This window comes from Prunus avium, chromosome 4 (genome assembly GCF_965620075.1).
Source record: "Prunus avium chromosome 4, drPruAviu1.hap1.1, whole genome shotgun sequence".
Lineage (NCBI taxonomy): Eukaryota > Viridiplantae > Streptophyta > Magnoliopsida > Rosales > Rosaceae > Prunus > Prunus avium.
The window spans coordinates 28,151,348-28,171,557 of record NC_142287.1 but is presented as its reverse complement, the minus strand read 5'-3'; the positions used below and the strand labels follow the sequence as shown (position 1 = coordinate 28,171,557).

The window sequence follows — 20,210 nt, the reverse complement described above, 5'->3', positions numbered from 1 at the left end:
ACAACACATGCCTTTGGATAGTGCAAGGAAATTGTGGCTGGTGCATGATTTGATCATCATTAATCACGAAAAAGAAGCTTGGTGAAGTACCACATTCTCAATATGAATGCTGATAAAATTTCCATTGTAATAATTCTTTTGCATGACTATCAGTCAACGAGGCTATAAGTGGAAATGTTTGCATTTTGGGGCATCAATTTAAACTATTATGAAATTCTCGTACAAAGTTTAGCTGGACTGGATGGGTAATGTTTGAGGTAATTGTGTTCTTTGACGGTCTGCGTGACATTTTTCCTCATTTGCGTTATAGTTAGGTAAGAATTATAAGAAAGGAGGGAATGGTTAAGTAAATGCCTAGAAAAACTCACATTATTAATTATTTTTGTATATATGACACCTCCTTTTATTAATAACAATAATGCTAGATTCACTAAATTTATTCAGTAAATTTGTTCACCAACATGATTATTTGTTGTTAATAAGTATGATCTAAAAGTGACCCAAATTTGAACCATTCAACATTGGTGTCCCTAAGCACTTCTCTATTGATAACTTAGGTGCTTATATGAATAGGCAATCATTTTATATTTAACAGGTAAAATATTAATAAATAAAACACTTGTTATAACATGAGTGGATTGTAATCACATGCCTACATTATCAAAACTGTTGATGCAATCCTTGCTATCATATGATAAATAGATGCTTGAAAACTTGATCTTTTTTGTTAGTTGCAAAAGAAGCCCTTGACATTATTGAGGAATATGAATATACGAAGCCAATTATGTAAGAGATATCTTCCATGAAGCCCTCCTAGCCCATGTCACATTGGTTTGATGTGGGAGAGCAAACTACATTGGAAACAAACCTCCTTGAGAAAATTTGCAACATAAACTCTTTTTACCACTTTCCCATTAATTACTACATGTTTCTCATGCATATTAGTTTGTTCGGCCAACTTGGCCATGAATCCATTCTCCTCTATCCACATCTTTGTTACTAAAAAGTAATTATCGAACATGTGAAAGAATTCAACAAACATATTAGTAATAGTAACCAAAATAAATGACATTTTAGTTTCCTCCACGATCTCAATTTAGATTGTAATTATTTTTCTGAAATACCAAATATCGTATATTTTGTACTTGTTGATGTGTTTCATGTTTAGAATAGACTCATGTAGTTGCTTTTAAGAATTGGTTGAGAACATATGCCTTTGGCCAGTGCAAGAAAAATATGCCTCACGCATGATTTGGAGGTCGTTAATCATGAAAAATATGCTTGGTAGAGCATCACACTCTCAATATGAATGCTGATTAAAATTTTCACTCTTAACATTTCATTTACAATTACAACTTGTATGTTGAGGTATCCCTTGAACCATACGTGCCCGTTTTGCTAACTAGTACAAGAATTTGTTTGCCTAGCTAATCCCAAACTAATCTTGAAAATGACATAGGAATTTATTGGAATGACCTTAGATTTATAAGAGTTACTTTATTTGATCATAGCCATCATACACATACACACTTTTATTTGATTATAAACTGTTTTCGTCGCTATAAAATAGTCAAAATAACAATTTTGTGACTTTAGGCTTCAAAATATTTTATAACATGAGCAAAAATAAAAATTTATAATTCTTAAAATTACAAATAATTGTGTAGATAGTTTTCTGCTTATGAAAAATGTGTTTATCACTGCTAACCCCCATAGCCAACAGGCAAGTGCATCCAACCATTCCCTCCCTTTTAAGGTAAATGTTTTCTTTGACATGGGATTCGAACTTGAGACCACTCGTCTGCAAGTCAAAACCATTTTCTACTAGGCTAAATCTCGTTGGTGTGTAGAGTTTTGTTGATAGCTCATACCATCACTACGAGCCCAGCCTATCATAAATCGCCACGTGGTTGCAGCGGGCTTGGTCACTTATATACCAACCATTGGGGTACGATGGAGTTGGTGCTGAACCAGTGGTCGGAAGCCTAGTCACCGACCTGACCACTGTGGCTCTCTATCCCAAAACAGTATGGCATTGATGAAACAGCCTGGCAGGGAAGAAAGGTCGGTTGATAGACATCTCATCCTTGACCAGATGTCAGCTTATCCTTTGATCTCCAGGTGGACAGGCTAGTAATGGAGAGAGAGCATTTAACACGCCTCCCATCCTGTTCACCTGTCACTTCTCCACCTGACCCCTGTCAAGAAAGTAGGTTGATCAGAGGCAGAACATTAAATGTAACACAATCCAGAAGACAGAGATCTCTAGCACTAAATATCTTGATTCCTACCTTCCCCCTATAAATACCCCTCACCAATCTCTGGACAAAGGTAATAAATATTCTGATTGTGAAAACCCTACATCTATTCTCCTTAGCTTAAATCAACTCCTGACTTAATCATCGGAGAGGGCTCAACTGGGATCAACCCCAGTTTGCTCTTATTCTGATATTGTTCAAATTGTGCAGATTTCCTCCTGAAATCAGTCATACCATGGGATTGGATACGTACTTAGGCCCCGGCCCGAGTACTTGTCACCTATACGAGAAGGATTCGCAGTTTACAAGTTTAATTCCCCGTTTTGAACCGATTATCCAACAGGATTAGTTTGGTTGGTGTCACTAGTAAAACTTCCATGGTACTATTACGATAGATCTCCCTATATAAATAAATGCATAAAAGGATAGGAATGGAAGAAAAAACTAGTGTGGAATTATATCTGCAAATGATGCCTATGGGACTATCCACCGAAAGAGTAGTGATAGCTATGGGCATATACTCACCATAAATGAAAAAACGCAGCTGCATATTTCTTTGGGCTTACTTTTTGAAGGCCCAGTTCACTGCCATGCCTGATATGATATGAATCCTATGACCATTCCACCTCCTACAAAGGCGGAGCAGTCTCTCTGAGTTGACCGTTGCTTATAGGCTCGCACGCCAACTGTTCGATGTTTTGCGCCACAGAGACTAACCTGTTCTCGCAAAATGCAAAGGAAAACCACGATGCTGCGCTTTCACCAACTTCTGAAAACCTCTCCTCCGTGTGAATCACAAGCGCATGCATTGTCATCTCCAATCCCATGTCACAGAAAAGCCTCCATGTGGGTCCCGGTGAAGCACAAATCCAGCGGAGGAAGAAGACCCAAGAGGAAAGTCTACCACAGAGTCCACGAACTTGACAAAGTCATGGACTTTCAGAAAAAGCCGGCCTTGATTTTGCAGCTGAAATCTATTATTCAGTCGCAAAAGCACCAATCTCTCCTTCTCAGGGACCTCGAGAAAGAAGTTGGGTTTGTTCAGAAATGGAACTTCATGGCTGCCATTGAAAAATATCCTTCAATCTTCTATGTTGGCGGTGGTAACAGAACGCCCCCTTTTGTTACACTCGCTGAAAAAGCTAAAAAAGTTGCTAGAGAAGAAGCTGAAGCTAAGGATTTGATGGAACCCATTTTGGTTAAAAACTTGAGGAAGCTGTTAATGCTGTCAGTTGATTGCCGGGTTCCTCTGGAAAACATTGAATTCATTGAATCCGAATTGGGTTTGCCGAATGATTTCAAGAAATCATTGCTTCCAAAGTACCCTGAAATTTTTTCGGTCAAGGAAGTCAGTGGCAAACATTATCTTCATTTGGAGAATTGGGATTCTTCAATAGCAGTCACAGCTCGTGAGGAACAATTAGGTGGTGAAGGTATTTCAGCTCCTTCTGGATTGGGAAACAAGGTTAGAATATCAAAAGATGGTAACTTTCTAGGTCCCCATGCATTTAGAATGAGTTTTCCTGCTGGTTTTAGGCCAAACACTAGCTATCTTGAGCAACTTGAAAGGTGGCAGAAAATGGATTTCCCTTCCCCTTATTTGAATGCCAGGAGATTCGACATTGCTGATCCGAAAGCCAGGAAGCGGGTGGTAGCGGTGCTCCATGAGCTCCTCAGCTTGACAATGCAGAAGAGGATGACATCTTCTCAATTGGATGCGTTTCACTCAGAGTATTTCTTGCCCTCTAAGTTGCTGCTCTGTCTGATAAAGCATCCTGGCATATTTTACATAACTAATAAAGGTGCAAGGAGCACTGTGTTTCTTAAAGAAGCTTATGATGGGCTGAATTTGATAAACAAATGTCCCCTCTTGTTGTTTAACGATAAATTCGTAGCACTTAGCGGCAGGAGAGAGATGAATTCATGTAATGCCATGCATTCTCCATAGATTGTTTCTTGAAAATGTAAAGTTTTGGTTGTTTTAGTGATATTTGTGATTGCAACTTTCATGCACTTTGTCTCCCCCATTTGAAAGAACAAGAAGCAGAAAGCTTCATGTTAGAGATCTCTAAGGTGCAAAGGAAAGACAAGTTTATGTTGTAATGACTGGAGTTTTAGTTAAACAAAACATTTTGGACTGTCTGTGCTAGTTAAGCTCCAACATTGGTCATTTTGATTTGATAATATCATCTCTTGATTCTCACAGTGTCCTTGAGAAGGACAATACAAGTGGACTTGATGCAGCAGTTAAAGAGGTTTAGTAATATTTTTCGCAATTACAATATCCAGATCAACAATGGGCTGATGGTCCAATCAACTTGCAGAGATGCAGGTTTCCGTTTACAACTGCTCAATCTTTTTTTTAAGATATCTAAAGAATTTGTCATCTGTTCTGTTCTAAGGCCATCTCCAATGGGTAAGGCTAAACCCAAAATTTGAGTTTTTAGCCCAAGAAAACATTCAAACTTGAGTATTGGGCCGGTTCAAATTTTTCCCAAACCCAAGATCAGGCAGAATTCGGCCCGAGATTCCAGTCGGACTGAAACAAGGTGAAGCCCAAGGTAGCGAGTCGTGCAGCCCACGTCAAGCAGCTGACGAGAGCTTGCAGCCCACTGCGGAAGCTTGCAGACGCTGCGTGTAAGGATGAGATTATCTGGCCGTTTGCGATCCAATGCCCCAAATTTAAATAAAACGACTATTATAATATTATTAATTAATTTAAATCATATCCAACCCCAAAACTCATTCCAAAATTTATAAATATTCATCCATTTATTAATTAATCTACGAAAATCAATTTCTTCCTTTCATTTTAAGTGAAATAAAATATGATTGTGGAATTTCAACTTTTTTAAATTAAAATGTCTGGATAAATAAACCACGAAGGTATAAATAAAATTAACCATAAAATAATTTTAGAATTAAATTATTCTTAAACAATTTAACAAAGTTACGGACTTAAATCTTGAGTTGTGTAGTGTTGGTGGAAAAAAATTGTTTGAGTATGAACTATACTTGAATAATTGTACTTTGAAGGGAGGAATTATAGTTTTGAGTCCTCCGGCAAGAACTACTCCTTTAGTTTAATGAATTTGTTTTGTCATGACACTTTTTTTTTCTTCTAGTTATGCAGAAACCCATTTAATTATTGTCCTTTTGGAAGTTTATCTAATGAAGTTTCACTTTGATTATAAAAAATTATTTTTAAAAAAAATACAAACAAACTCATTTCATAACACAAAATTCAACTCTTTGATTTTAGTAACAATAAGAAGAATAGAAAAACAGAGTAGTCGTTCTTTAAACCTAACACAATCTATTCATTATGAATCTTGCTCATATATGATGCATCTTCTTCTGTTCATCAAATTCTAACTCACAAACCAACAACCTAATGTAATCACATAACAACTCCAAGAATTGATGTGAAATTGTACCCAAATCTATAACATAATGCACCACCTTGTGACATAACTATCAACTGATGGACCATGAATCTAACCTAATAAATAAACCACATGCACACAAAACCAAAAAGGGAATACACACTCATACTCCATATCAAAACATTATAAAAAATTGTCCTTGGATGTGGAAATACTTCCCATATACCTAGTGAGATTGAGCAACAACTTAAACATAGACTGAAAAAGGAAAAAAATTTGTGTTGCCTCCTCGCCCTTGTACCACTTTGCAGAAAGTTAATTAAACAGCTAGTTATGTCAAACCAATTCAATCTATCTCCACCCATTAAGTTTCCTCCAAAATCTCAAAAAAATTATGTGAAATATAAAATTTGTATATATTTTGTAGTTGATATGCTTTAATGTTACAGACAGACTCAAGTGGATGCTTTAAAAAAACTGGTTCACAACTTATGCCTTTGGCTGGTGCGCAAGAAAACTGTGCTTCTGTCTCTGCGCATGATTTACAGCACTGGGTCATTATACTTCTATCATGTTAAATAGTCTCGCAAGAACAAATCACTTTATACCTAGTATACGTACGTACGACCGGTCGGTTATGATATACTTTTTCCATATATATATATATATATATACATACCTACAGGCATACATACAGGTAAGACAAAGTGTGCAGCCGACACATTGAGAAAGCTTAGTTTAAAAACTTTCCTCCTTTTTTTTTATAATGCATTTATTTGTAGCTGTTTCCTCCTCATCATCAATGCAAAAAAAATCAAATGAAAACAGCCAGAAAGTCTTTTGAATATTTATTTTCCTGATAATAATCTGTGTGTCGACTACGACTAGTGTGGGAATTGCATTATGCAGAGATCATCATGCATGTTTCGTTTGGTATATGATGACTTGGTGGGGCATGTCTTTCCTGTGAAGTCACTATCCATTCATTTTGAGCATGGAAAGTGAGATTTGATTATAAGGTTTTTTTTTTCTTTCTTTCTTTCTTTCTTTATTTTGATTAGGAGCCGTAGGGTTCATTGTGGAGTCTAGTAAAATTGGCCCAACATCCTAACTCTCAGTCTCGATCTGTTGGTTTCTTATGGCCCATTCTGTTTTGTAAAATAAGGCAGCTTCCAACCCATAAAAAACGTTTGACAGCTGACCATTAATTGGCATTATTATCGTACTAGTACTTCTAGTTTCAATAATGGATTTATTGACTTGTAAGTTGTAATCATCAACTACTGGATGCACAAGCAATTACCAAACCCAAGAATGCTAACATGAATCGTGAACGCGGATATGGGATAATCTTAATTGTTGATGTATTGTGGTCCTACACGCATTAACAGTTAGAATTAACCCATTCATGCGTGACTATCTCTAACATTGCTCATCTCATACCAAATGAGAGGGTATCCTCTACTCAAATGTATGGTGTTAGTTAAGCTCGGGCAATCGATCCTAAATGATAAGACTTATCCTTAAGTTAACAGTCAGAACATCCTTGCACCTCGAAATCATTCAATGTAAATTTACCATATGCATTTAAATTGGCTATTTTGTTTTGTCCAAAGATTAGGATTTAGGTGTGAAAAAAGAAGCATACAAATTATTTTCAGTTTCATAATCAATCCAATTAGATGTATTGTGCTCCATGATCAATGGGCCAAATTATTACCCGCATGTCAAGCACCCCATAAATTGTCGACAAGTCGATACTGTGCACTACCAAATTGGTGACAATACCGAAATATCTCCTCCACTAATTGGTCCAAAGTGAGAGCTGATTCTCTTGTAATGTCACCTTCAACTCCAAGTTCATGTCTCTACTTCACTAGTGTTAAATTGTGAAAACAGTTGAACAGGAAAAAAGAAAAGTGGGTGAAAAAGAAGGATGAAAGAAAAAAGATGATAGTACATTCATATCTCTCTTTGGTTCATGATAGAGATCATTTCAGCAGAATCACTTTACATATTTTAAGCCAACACCTCCAAACCAACCCATCTATCCTCTGCAATATTATGTCCTTTCATGTAGAAAATTCATCCTTCTTTCTCTTCTCTCTTTATCTCTCTCTGTGTCTTGGTCTGTGCCCACTCACATCAACCAAACATGATGAATCATTTTATTGGTGAGAGCTTTTGGAGTGGTGCCTAATGTAGACAACAAGGGATTTCATTCTACTTTAGACAAAGTACCCACTAATGAGAGAGAGAGAGAGACACAATGATTTTACCCGAGATGGGAGGGTTGGGTTTGCTACCATAATATCAATGGGGGTGAGAGAGAGAGAGAGTAAAGACTGGGACTTTAGCACATGGATATAATGTGCTAGTGGAAAGAGGGTGATTTTCACACTTGTAGACAACCAATCTTCTGTCAAATCCACAGAGAAAAAAGAATAGTTTGTGTTAACTGTTTGCTCTTTTTTCTTGCTTCTTTAACTTGTGTTTTCCATATTTGCTTCATCATCCATAGTGGGGTTTTCTGGATTCAAATCTGCAATAAATAATGTCTCTATCTTTAGACTTACTCCATCCATCACACCACAAATCCAAATCCAACCTTGAAAAGTAGACTCATGGCAGGTCATTGAAATTCCCCACATAAAGAAATAAAAAAGAAATAAAAATTCATTGTTAAGATATGATTTCTAGGTCACTGGTTGGTTTATGCCTTCTTTTCTTTGGGAGGGAGATTTCGGAATCTCATCTTTAAGCCCTCCATTTGAAAAGATAACATATAACCCATTACCCATGCATAGTAAAATCAAGACATGTCTGTCTGTCACACATTTGAGGTATTGTTCTTTTTTCACCAATCTCCTTTTGCAGCATCAAAAGAACAGAGTAAATAATCAACCTCCACTCAAAATCTCAAGTCTTTGTAATTTTGGTCTGCTTTCACTCACTAGGGTGGGCTCCTTTTTAGACTTGTGCTTCATGCTTATTAAGAAATGCTAAAATTGGGGGCCATGCATCTTAAATTCCAATTTGACAAGGGCTCTAGGTCCCATCAAGTTTCTCAAGTGAGTTGTGATATGTGAGTGTGGGGCCCTATGAGGGGTCCTTGTCCAAAGATGAAAGTTATATATAGGAGAGAAGAAAAGAAAGGAGCAAAGCAAACATAATTGTAAGATGATATATGAATGAAGTGGTGCAATTCCATTACATTACATGAGTGCCCCTTTTCACAAGGGAAGAAAGTTAGGGTTCCCATCATGGCCCCCATGCCCCTCTCTTAATTGGATCCATATTCTATGCTTTGTATTGTACTGTCCATTTACTTATATAGCAGCAAAGCAGCCCCACCTCACCTCACCTCAACTCAAACTTGGAATATGGTTTATATCACCAGAGTGGGCAACTTATGTGACACACACATCTCCATCCCTTTACACCAAGTCTCACACCTTAAGGATGTAAAAGATTAAAAAAGCACAAAGCATGGTCCTAGATACTTAGGTGGGGGATTTTTCTCTTTCACTAGTTTTCTATTTTCTTTGTTTTTTTCTATTTTCATATTTAAAAAACCTTTAAAAATTTAAGGTCCTCAAAGAATAATTTTATTGGTTTGCAAGAGACTTGTAGCTCAAGCGATCAAGAGCATTTACTCCTGCACACACACACACGAGGTTCTAAGTTCGATTCCACCTTCTTCAACATCACTTGTATAAATAATAAATAAATAAATAAATAAAAAGAAACAATTCCATTGGTTCGAGTGTCGTTGTCCGAATCGTCGACATTTTTGTTGGGTTGAGCATGCCCCTTCATGCATCTATCTGGTATGCATTTATATCAATGAAATGAATAGAGTGGAGAAGAGGAACAAGGTAAGGATGGATCATGACCCACATGAAATTGATGTGTGATTCTATAGGAAGGGGGACCAAGGCAATGAATTTTGATTAGGGTTTTACTTTATTCACACATCTTTTTCATTGGAAGGAGAAAGGAAGGAGTAGGTCCCCCAATGTGTGTTTGTTGCCTCCCTTTGGCATTTATAAAATGTGTGCCCCTTGTTGATGATTTGGGTAAGAGCATTTAAAATATATTAGAATTATTGTGGACCACTTTTCTATTAGAGGTAACATCTACTAATCTACATTGTATAATCACAATTTCTTTTTTCATAAAAGTAAAACCTACTTAAACATATAGGTTGATCCTTCTAGCATTGATCTTTAAAATAAAAAAATAAAAAGAAATTAGGGTTTGGCAACTTGGTGGTAGAAGTCCAATGTGCAATGGCAGCACTCAACCAAAGCAAAGCACTTCATGACCATGAGATGTGCCATTTTGACGAAATTAATTAGTACTTAATCTCCCTTTGACAATCCCAATTATCTCCAAAGATACCATTTTATAAAAGTTTTTTTATTTATTAAATATATATTTTTTTAAATGAGAGAATAAAATCCAATTAAAAATTCTATCTAAAGGTGACATGGTCGTTAGTCACCATCGAATAAATGTAATGATGCTACAATACAACAACGTGGCCCCATGACCATGAATGAGTATGCACTAAGCTCCATGATGCTTCATCCGTGTAATCCATAATCAATCTTTATCAACAATACCTAATTAAACTCGTGATTTAATTCTAATTATCATTTCTCGATGTGATAATATTAACACGAACTAGAGCTTATGTAGCGGGGGGTTCTATGTAGTTATAGCTCTAGTGGTAGAGAGTTTGCATTCAAAACTAGAGTTCGACTTCTCTATTTTTTCTGCCGCCGCCTTTGTAATAAACTAAAAGAAAACAAGAACAAGAAGTTAATTTGCTGTCAGATGAAGCAAGCAATATGATCGAATTACTTCATCTATAATTAACCCCATACTAAGCTAAGACTTAACCCAACCCCGACACCAATATTAATTTGCTCAATTCTCCCCCACTTTGAGGTCAAGAAAATTATTAGCTGAAAGTTTCTTGTGGTTGCCAAAGTTAGTTGCCCTCTAGCCATCTTTCCATGATTCAAGCACGGGCAATCTTCTTTTCCCATTTTCTTTTCATTTTAAACAATTAGCTTTCTCTGACATTTCTTATTTGTCTTCCCAAAAGCAACGAAAAAAGGATGGGCATATGACATAGCTTTGAGAGTGACCTAATGTTTTTTCTTTGATGAAAACCCAACTGGCAATCGCCATTGAAATTTCACCAAATGAGCTTTATATATTCTTTTGGACAAATTACAAATGCATACGCCAAATGGGTTTTTGTTATTTTTTCAATTGGACAAAAAGAGTCGTCATGTCCAACAAATTGGTCAATTTCTTGGCCAAATAAATTGCATGTGGATGGCATGGAATGCATATACACGCAATAAAATCATATACAAGTACAACCAAATGTTTATTTTATGATATATGCAAGTACGAACTATATATTTGGGTTTGAAAAGAAGACAAACTTAGCCTAACTATAAAAAATTTATTTTTTAAAAAAAAAAAAGAAAAAAAAAAAGTGGAAGAGACTAGAAAACCCTATGTGATGAGATAAGGATTCAATTAATTTTGGGTTAATAAGGTCAACAAAATTTGGCCATAAGTTACGTGTATCTGCCCAAGTATAGATTATAGACACCTTCGGGAATACCAACTTGAGCATACATACAAAACTACAACAAGAAAGGAAAAACAAATTGTTTAAAATGTTCAATTAGGTTTATATTCTTGTCATTGAGTTAAAATGTTCTATCTATTTTTCTTAAAAAATTAATCAACTGTAAAACTAGTGACACGTTATGTTAAATTCAAGTGTATGTGTTCAAATGCAGGCCGCTAGATGGCGCCAAGTTTTTCATATCCAAAATTATGTCGACTAGTGGTCATAGTGGTTGTTCTTGTCACCCCGAGTCGGAAAGAGATAAATCTTTTTAAATACACATAAATAAATAAAAAAACATAATTTCTCCTCTCTATTTTTAGGTACAACGTTCCCCTAGCTTTTGATTAGATTCCTAGGTAGAAACACCTTTTTAAATTTGGCTTAAGTCCATCCAATTGCCCAATAAAACAAACAATTAAAAGGTCTTTCATTATTAAAGTAAGACATCATTATCACAAAAACTTAGTCAATAGAAAAATGTCCAACTTATGATGGCAATAATTTATGCTGATAGGGAACCCAACCCAACTAATCTAAATCATCAACACTTAATGGATTAATTAAGCGAGATTAAGACAGATTAATTTAAATTTATAGAAAGAAGGAAAGGGAGGGTGGGAATCAGATTCGCGTGTTGTAGATGGCATGCTGGTCATAAAGGGACAGAGGGTCCTGATCTTGGTGGGGGCCCATTTGTGGGCCCAAAGATCCAATCCTACAAACAAAATCTCCCATTATTTTGTGATGTCTTTTGTTACCCTCCTCATTAAATGCTAATTTTGGCTGTTTGCATCTGTTTTTTTTTTGTGGGACCCAAAACTTTTATAAAAAAAAATAATTTTTTTATTATGGTGCCCCTCAAATAGGACATATGGTTTCTAATTGGCCCATTAGTAGGACAAATTTGAAGTTTGATTTGGTTGCTTTGAATGGGATAGAAAATAATAAGACATCTGAACAATTTGGCCACCTTTTAATATGGCCTCACCATTATTATTCTTGGAGCTTATCATAACTTTATATTTATTTTATTTTTGATATTTTTGATATTTTAATATTATATAATATACTGCCTTACCCAATCACCAAAATGAAGGTGATTGCTATTAATAATAATAATAATAATAAGTGTTGGAGAAAAGGAACAGCCTGCGTGATTCTGAAAAAAATTAAGTGCGAAGGTCACTAACATTATTGGAGATGATGCCTAAGTTGATGATATATGTAAGTCTTCCCAATTTTGAGACGTATCAAGTTTTCATTCCTAAATTGACGGCAAATATTTTAGGGTTGAAATTGAATTCATGAGTTGTTGCGATAAGAAGATACTTTTTATTTGAAACATAACACGTGTTACAGGGTTTTTGTAGTAAGATTGTACGTAAACAATTTTACACCAAACCCCGAAAATCAAGTCCTACCAATAAATCTTGAAAGCGAAATTCGAAATCCCTTAACTCGAATCTTGGTGACAAAGAACATTATAACTTGGAACTATTAAAATCACAATGTCACATATCTCGAGCATTGAAACATGACCGGTTGACCCTAGACCTTGGATGCTAAACAACTGGCGAAACTAGCCTATGGGCTACGCTGGGCTATAGCCTAGGTAAAGAAAAAACATGATCATTAGATTTTAAGCTAATAACTTTAGCTAATCCACCCGTTGAAAAATTCCTGGTTCCGCCATTGCGCTAAACCTAGGCTAAGAGCCCTAAACTTGCATCTCAAACCCTTAACCCTAGGCCTCAAGCCTATAACACTAAGCTCTAGGCACTTGCTCCAAACTTAGATCATAACCCATGAACCTAAATCATTAGCCCTAGAATCATGTCCTAATGCTTGAATCTTTTGACCTTTAGCACCGGATCATAGACATTTATAGGAAGCGAATGAATTCCAAATTTCCAACAGTTTGACAAAAAGAAAAAAAATTAATTATGAGTTGACTTCAAAAAAATACAAATACAAGGAAAACTTATACCTTTAGTTGAGAACTACCTTCACCCACACGTACAACAAAAGTCTTTACTTTTACCCGAAAAATCTGTACTTACTTTCGCTATTTTACTTACACTCCATAGATTTGGGTATCATTAAAACGAATAAAAAAAAAGAAGCAAATAAAATTGTAATCGGTCACTTTAAACTTATTATTGGGTGTATCTTTTGAAAAAAGAACACCAAAGTAAATTAATGTGTTTGCCCATCATATAGGTATTCCATCAATCACCTACAATCTAGGCCTCCCATCCTCTTTTATTAGTAGTTGATTATTCGAACTTACTATTTTAAATAGGGTTACTTTATTTTATTTAATAACTACTGTACACACGAGATTTGAACTCAGAATCTCCTCTAATGAAGTCTAAAACTAGACACGAATAAACCAAATAGTCATAGACTTGATTATGACTACGTATATCTTGTAGCATTCCGTCAACTACCCCAAATTATTCATTTTGTAAGTCTATTGCCTTTAGTACTCAAAGAACAAGAAGATATTATATAATGGCCGCATAAGGAAAATAATAAAGAAAAAGAAAAGCTATGCAATGTCTATTTTAAACTTGTCTTCTTTTTTGTTTTCTCCTCTTCCCCGAAGACAAAAAATATAGAGAAAATTATTGTCCATAGGTCGACGGCATTATTGTTACCAATTAACCCTTTCTTTAGCTTATCGTTTTGGCCAAATGTCGTTTACGCCTTTGATTTAGCCAAGATTTCCAATTTCTTTTTTATTATAAATCTTTTTTCGAGTGCGAATAGCCGTAAATAAATAAATAATGCACATCACATTGTCTTCGACGTACAAAATGTCATTATCGAAAAAGAAACAGAAAAGTCATTTTCAGAAAATATGGTAACTCATAGTCAAATTGTAAAAAACAAAAAAGAAAACAAAAAGGATTTGGGATTCCAATTAAGGTCAAGCTCGTGATAGATTTTGATTAAATTAGCCCTAAATTTATATAAATAAATAAAAATTAATTATTTGAATTCAATGTAAGGCTGCGTAGTGCATATATTTTTCCATTGAATACGTAATTGCTTACTTTGATTTTGATTTTGATTCTTTTATCTGGTAGGACCCCAGTTATCAATCAAAGCCCCACTTTTTTTATTTTTTATTTTCTGTTTGATATAAATATTTGTGATTAATTAAATAATGGGAAGATAACTTCCAAGTCCCACAAAGGGCGGTGACTGGTGAGTGAGAATGAATTCACAAATTTATTCATCCCAAGATGCCCAGATGAGAATCACCACACCACACTGCTTATCTTATCATTTGACTTTATTTTCCCCACATCTTGAAAAGGAAACACACGACCACACATCACGTGCCCCTCACGTTCCTCCAAATACACCCTCATATTTTCCATTACTTTTCCAAAATGTCTAGACATGTTATATCACGAACCATATTTCTAAAGTCAGTTGTCTATGTCCCGCGTGACTAATTTTCACACTGTAAAATGTATGACAATATAACACATGAGATAAATTCGCTTGAAGACATTACTCGAATCAAATCAAATCGAATCCATCACCTCATTGAGCTATATAGAATTAGACTTGACGTTACTACCATTTTTTTTTTGTAATGTTGTAAAATCTACTGTGCCGGCGAAGGACGATTTGTACCAAATTTACACAAAGTTTAGAAATTCACCCAAAAATCCGATTGCCTTGCATTGCCAAATTCAGAACAAACCTCATTCATTTCCCTTCATTGCTTCACCTTCCAAACTAAGGCAGGCCACCTTCAAACCACCAACCTTTCTTCTTCTTTACCCCTACCCTAAAATTCCTAGGTAAAAATATCAAAAAATAAAATAGTAAAATAATAAAGGGCATTTGTGATTGCGTTGATATATATAATTGTACCCATTTGAAAGCGACCAAAGAGAGGTGCATAGTAACGTGCGTAGGACACGCCTCGCCCAACCACCACCCCACCAGGCGTGGGGAATCCCAACAGTTTTTATTGTTGTGCCCCATTGTCCACGATATTTCTGCTAATACGTCGTCGTCTCGGTTACGCAACAAATATATTGCCAATGGTTATAGTAATTGGTGGGAAAGAGAGAGAGAGACTGCCAGTGCTGCAGTGATGTTGCCACCAGTCTTGGACCTTCTCGTCCTTTTCCCTGATTTTTTATTTTTATTTATTTACTTATATCACCTTTTTTCATTATTTATTTATTTATATTTTAACTTTTTCAGAAATAGTGGCCGTTTGCAGCCAGCGATGAGTGCTGCTGCTGCTGCTCAGCTGCTGAGCCACAGCAACATTTGCGCGCGCGTCCGACGTGTCAGCTTTTGCCTCACACCTGTCGCTTTCTCTCTCTTTCGTTGACCCCACGCTTCTAAGCTCACGCGTGTACGAAACGCTCCACCGTTCGTGTTACCTTTTCTTTTTTGGTTCAAAGTTCGTGTTACCTAGTTGGTCTAGAAAGAGAGACTAGGAACAGCAGCAAGCAGCAGAGAGGTTAGATGCGCCGTGGGACCCACCCCCCCAGAAAACAAATACAGATCACGTCGCCCGTCATCGGTCCCCACCACTATATTATAAATACGTACACACACACATCCCGCCTTTCAGCCTTAAACTCTGAACAACCGCCCGCTAACCTGCGCTGCTCCCGTGCTAACATGCGCCGCTTTATCCATTTTTCTATCCTGAACTAATTTTAGCACAGAATAAATGGCTAATTTAATTAGAGACCAATTTATAAACACAAAAAAGCCAAATAATGGACTAATTGAATTAGTATTACAGAGCATTGTAATCCATGTGATTACAAGCAGTTATCTTTGGATCGGAGAAGTTCCGGTATTCGAATTCACCCTACTCCTTTCCCGTTCAAATCTGTTGGTGGTTTCTTTCCTCTTTAATTGGCAATTGATATACAGTAATTGAATTCCAAGTGCGGTAACTTTGCCTTAATGCAAGCATTTGAAACCCACCCTATGAACCCAAAAGGCATAATTAAAAAAGAAATTAGTTACTTACAAGAAAAAGAAAATTTTTTAAAAAAAGAAGAAACTTAGACAAAATTGGGATGAAACAAATTTCTATTCATGAAAATTCCTGTTTTTCTTGTCTTTTTTTTTTTTTTTTTTTTTGTTGGTGAAAATTGATCTAAGCCATGTTCACATGCACACTAGCGTTCTTGGTGGATTTACAGATGGGGCAAGTGTGGAGCGATGATCCGCAGACCGTACACAAGCAAAGGTGCCTACACGGCAAAACCAAAACGCAGGCCTCTTCCTTCCCGCAATTCCTGCACCACCTACTTGTACTCGACCCACATCGCCCGCTTGTACCTTCCTCCCCGCGGTGACCCTCAGTAGTACTAGTAGTACCCTTCACCGTGCGCCACCCGTCTAAACCCACGACGCAGTCGTTTTGATCCTCGTCTCCGCCGCAGCTTCCGCAGCACGACTGCGCGTCGTCCATGAGCGCAGCGGCGTCGTTTTGGTGTTCTTCCTTGACCTGATGATGAGCCAGGACCTGTTCTAAGTTGGTGCGGAGAGCATTGGCGGTGGCCTCGTTGGTCTGAGCCAGGTCGCGCCATATTTGATTCTCGAGGCACAGAGACTTGACCTTCTCTTCCAAAGCCCAATTCAGTTTCCCGATTTTCTCAATCTCTTCCTCTTTGGCTCTGAGCCTCTTCGCCATCCCAACCTCTATGGCCTCCATTATTCTCCTCGCTTGCCTCTTCCTCTTCTCTTCGACCTCCAATCTCACCTTCTCCATCTTCAAAATCCCAAATCAAGAAAAACCCAAATCAATAAAATGACAAATGAAAATACCCATCAAGAAAAAAAGACACCAAATCGCATAGTTTTCTTTGCTCTGTATTTGGTACGTACATGTTGAGAAATGAGACGGTCGATGTCGAATTGCTCTTGCTGTATGCGCAGAGAAATGTCCTCGCCGAGAAAAGAGAAAGGCCCGCATGAGTTCTTGTAATTAGCCGGAGCAGTTGGGTATGAGAAGGGAGGGCTTATGTTGTTGTTAATGGAGTCTCTGGACCGCTTTCTTGGTAGACTAATCGGAACGTTGTAGGTGAGGCCGCTATCGGATTTCATGGCTGCGGTGGTTGAGGTCTTCGGAGGCATTATCGAATCCGTGATCCCTGAGTTGTAGGTCGGCAGCAGAGCCTCCGTAGCCACCCCTCCAGTTGATAATGGCACCCCGTACCCAATCTGGGCACTGTAGAGATTTGTGTTTCCTTGTATTGGGTTCATCATTTCCCTGTAAAAATCGCACCAACCCCATCAATTTAATGCACCAAAACACGAATCTCAGCAAACCCATATGCCCATATCCAGAGATAAAGATGAAGAAGACGAGTACATACCTGTTGGGTATGAGCTGGGAAGGGAAGAGATTGAGATGCCGAGCTTCAACAGCCATGGATTGATTGATGATGAGCAAAAGGAAGGAAGGAAAGCAGAGCAGAGCAGAGCAGAGCAGGCGTTTTTCTTTTCTGTTCTGCTTTTCTTTCTGTGTAGCGTTTTGTGGGCTCTCTCTTTCTCTGTCTCGGTTGATGCCTATGAAATTTGCAGTGTCGATATGTGTATATTTTATATATGCGTTATAGTTTGGTAGTGGTTCTTGTTTGGGCTTGGTTTTATTGGTTTTTGGTGCTTTTTAAGAGAGGGGAAGATAGGAAGGAGGAGGGAGAGAGAGAGAGAGAGAAAAAAAAACAAGTGTGAGGAGGAAATGAACAAAAGGGCATGCAGTAGAGGTGGCAAGGCTGTATGGTGGGGTTTATTTAGGGTTTGGTTTGGTTTAGAGAGAGAAAATAATTATTAATAATAATAAAAAGTTTAGAGAGAGAGAGTAAAGATAAAAGGTGGAGGGAAAAGAGAGAAAGAGATGGGGTTTTGACCGTTTTGTCTATTCTGGGATACGGTTACCAGAAAGACCCTTCCGTATTTTACTTGTTTTACTTAACTCATAATTTGTAACCAAAACCGTAACAGATATCCGGTCAGTCCGTAATTCCAGCAATTCCCCAGGGGCATATCCGTAACACGAGCGCGGACTCTTTTACCGTATCTGTTTTTTCCTTTGTTCCCTGGGAAAATATTTAATTACTATTTACTTCGATTAATTAAACGAAAATAAAAAAAGGAGGAGAGAGAAACAGAGTGATGAAGACTGACATTGTGGGCATCTGCCACGCAGCAGTTTGCCGACTGGGGCCTGCCAGGGGCCGCCACGTAGGCACGGCTACAATCCAAACGGCAAATCACCCCTACGGAGGGCTTTTCTCATAAATTCAGTGAATTCGCAACAGCAACTGCTGCTACTGCTGCTGCACGTGTGGGGCCGGGTGGGCAGTGAACACGACAAAGGCTGATCCACTCCGAACACGTGCGAAGGGGCCAGCGTGGACTTGTGGGGACCACCGAGGGGCGGACTTTTGTCAAAACACAAAGTTAAAAATAAAATAACGTGTAATAATAAAAAAGGAATAATTATTTTTATTTATTTTAATAATAATAAATATTAATGGCCGTTGGGGTTGGTGTTGATGATGATGAGTACGGTGGTACCCTTGTGGAGGCTGGTCCATTTGGCAGGTTGTTCACTTTTGGCGAGAGCTACAGCCTACGCTGCTCTTCATGCGCATCGCATGGATACGTTTCGTTTTGTTTGGTTTAGCTTTGGACTGTTTCTGCCACCTGGCCTCCTCAGCCCCCTTTTTATTGCACTCATCTACCAAAACAAGAAAAGAAAAGAAAAAGTGTTTTGCTGCTCCACAGTCACTTCCCCTGCGACCTCCTAGTTCATTTTATTATTTTTTACGTGCGCATGGATAATTGTTAACTGATAATTTATTTGCAAGAAATCGGGCGCATCTATGTTTCAATGCATACGTGTATTGTCACACGCGTGTGGATGTGTCGTAGTATTTTAGTTAACAATCACATATATATGCATGCATAAACGACGTTTATTTCTAACAATTACGATATGAAATATATCATTGTTAGATTTACTTTGCAATATACGGTATTATAGAATTTCATGTAATTTTTAATATGTCTACGTACATGCACAGACGATAAGATAGACTTCACATAAAGCCTTGCATTGCAGATATCTATAAATCATAATGTTTACGTCTCTATAGGGCACACTTGGATGATATATATTCAAGCTGCGGTGGTAGTTTCTTATAATCAGGCTGCCTAATTAAATCATAAATCAATCTCAAACTTCAGATTTCAAATTTTGAATAAATCATATAATTATTCGAAAACCAATAAAAATACTTAAAAGATATTCAATATTTTGTGGTGCCACATCAAGTTGAAAATTCATCGTTTTATTGAGTACTTTCTTGAAAACATAGTCTCTAGTTTTGGAACTCTCATTATTATTGACCTCTCAGCTGTTTCAGGACAAGCATTATTGGTGTTCATTGTTCCTAGCTTGCTACAAATTTATGACATTTCCTTGTCGAGCGGGACGATGATGTACTAAACTCACACACTCACACATTGTACGGATGTTAAAATTCGAATTCAATAACAATTGCTACAAACCACTATTCTGAGGTGAGTGAAAGGTAATAATTGATTCTTGTATTTATTCCTTGACCCAAAAACAAAAATTGAGCTTATCTCAAACTTAAAGAAAATATATAAAGTCAATGAAATATTTCCGTTTCTTAGATGGAATATAGTAAGTCTCTTTTTTCATGTCGTTTTGATGGCTTCCCATATTTGGAGCCTAATTTCTTGCAGATGAATTTTCCGTCCACTTGATGCATGCACCTTGACCAAATCTAAATTTGACAGCATGCCAATCAATCCCAACTAATTTATAATTTTCAAAGTTCACGTTCTGATATTAGTATATTTATGTTGAAG

At 37.1% G+C, this 20,210-nt stretch overlaps 2 protein-coding genes across 2 annotated transcripts; one reads left to right on the top strand and one right to left on the bottom strand.

The window, feature by feature from the left end:
• Positions 1 to 2,527: 2,527 nt before the first annotated feature.
• Positions 2,528 to 4,248, top strand: LOC110761124 (Ubiquitin carboxyl-terminal hydrolase family protein). Its single transcript, XM_021963523.2, has one exon. It carries the CDS (start codon positions 2,989 to 2,991, stop codon positions 4,204 to 4,206), a length of 1,218 nt encoding a protein of 405 aa, XP_021819215.2. The 5' UTR covers positions 2,528 to 2,988; the 3' UTR covers positions 4,207 to 4,248.
• Positions 4,249 to 16,287: 12,039 nt separating this feature from the next.
• On the bottom strand, positions 16,288 to 18,090 carry BRG3 (SBP (S-ribonuclease binding protein) family protein). The gene is made up of 3 exons (XM_021963514.2): positions 17,684 to 18,090; positions 17,193 to 17,577; positions 16,288 to 17,076 (listed from the first exon to the last, which is right to left on the bottom strand). Exons 1-3 carry the CDS (start codon positions 17,737 to 17,739, stop codon positions 16,459 to 16,461), a joined length of 1,059 nt encoding a protein of 352 aa, XP_021819206.1. The 5' UTR covers positions 17,740 to 18,090; the 3' UTR covers positions 16,288 to 16,458.
• Positions 18,091 to 20,210: the final 2,120 nt, after the last annotated feature.

What these genes read in the sequence shown, in the direction of transcription:
- LOC110761124 (XM_021963523.2), top strand. Translation starts at nt 2,989, where the DNA reads ATGCAAAGGAAAACCACGATGCTGCGCTTTCACCAACTTCTGAAAACC.
- BRG3 (XM_021963514.2), bottom strand. Translation starts at nt 17,739, where the DNA reads ATGGCTGTTGAAGCTCGGCATCTCAATCTCTTCCCTTCCCAGCTCATA. An exon ending in TCCCAGCTCATACCCAACAG is followed by an intron (nt 17,578 to 17,683) that starts GTATGTACTCGT and finishes CGATTTTTACAG; the next exon opens with GGAAATGATGAACCCAATAC. An exon ending in ACCGTCTCATTTCTCAACAT is followed by an intron (nt 17,077 to 17,192) that starts GTACGTACCAAA and finishes GGGATTTTGAAG; the next exon opens with ATGGAGAAGGTGAGATTGGA.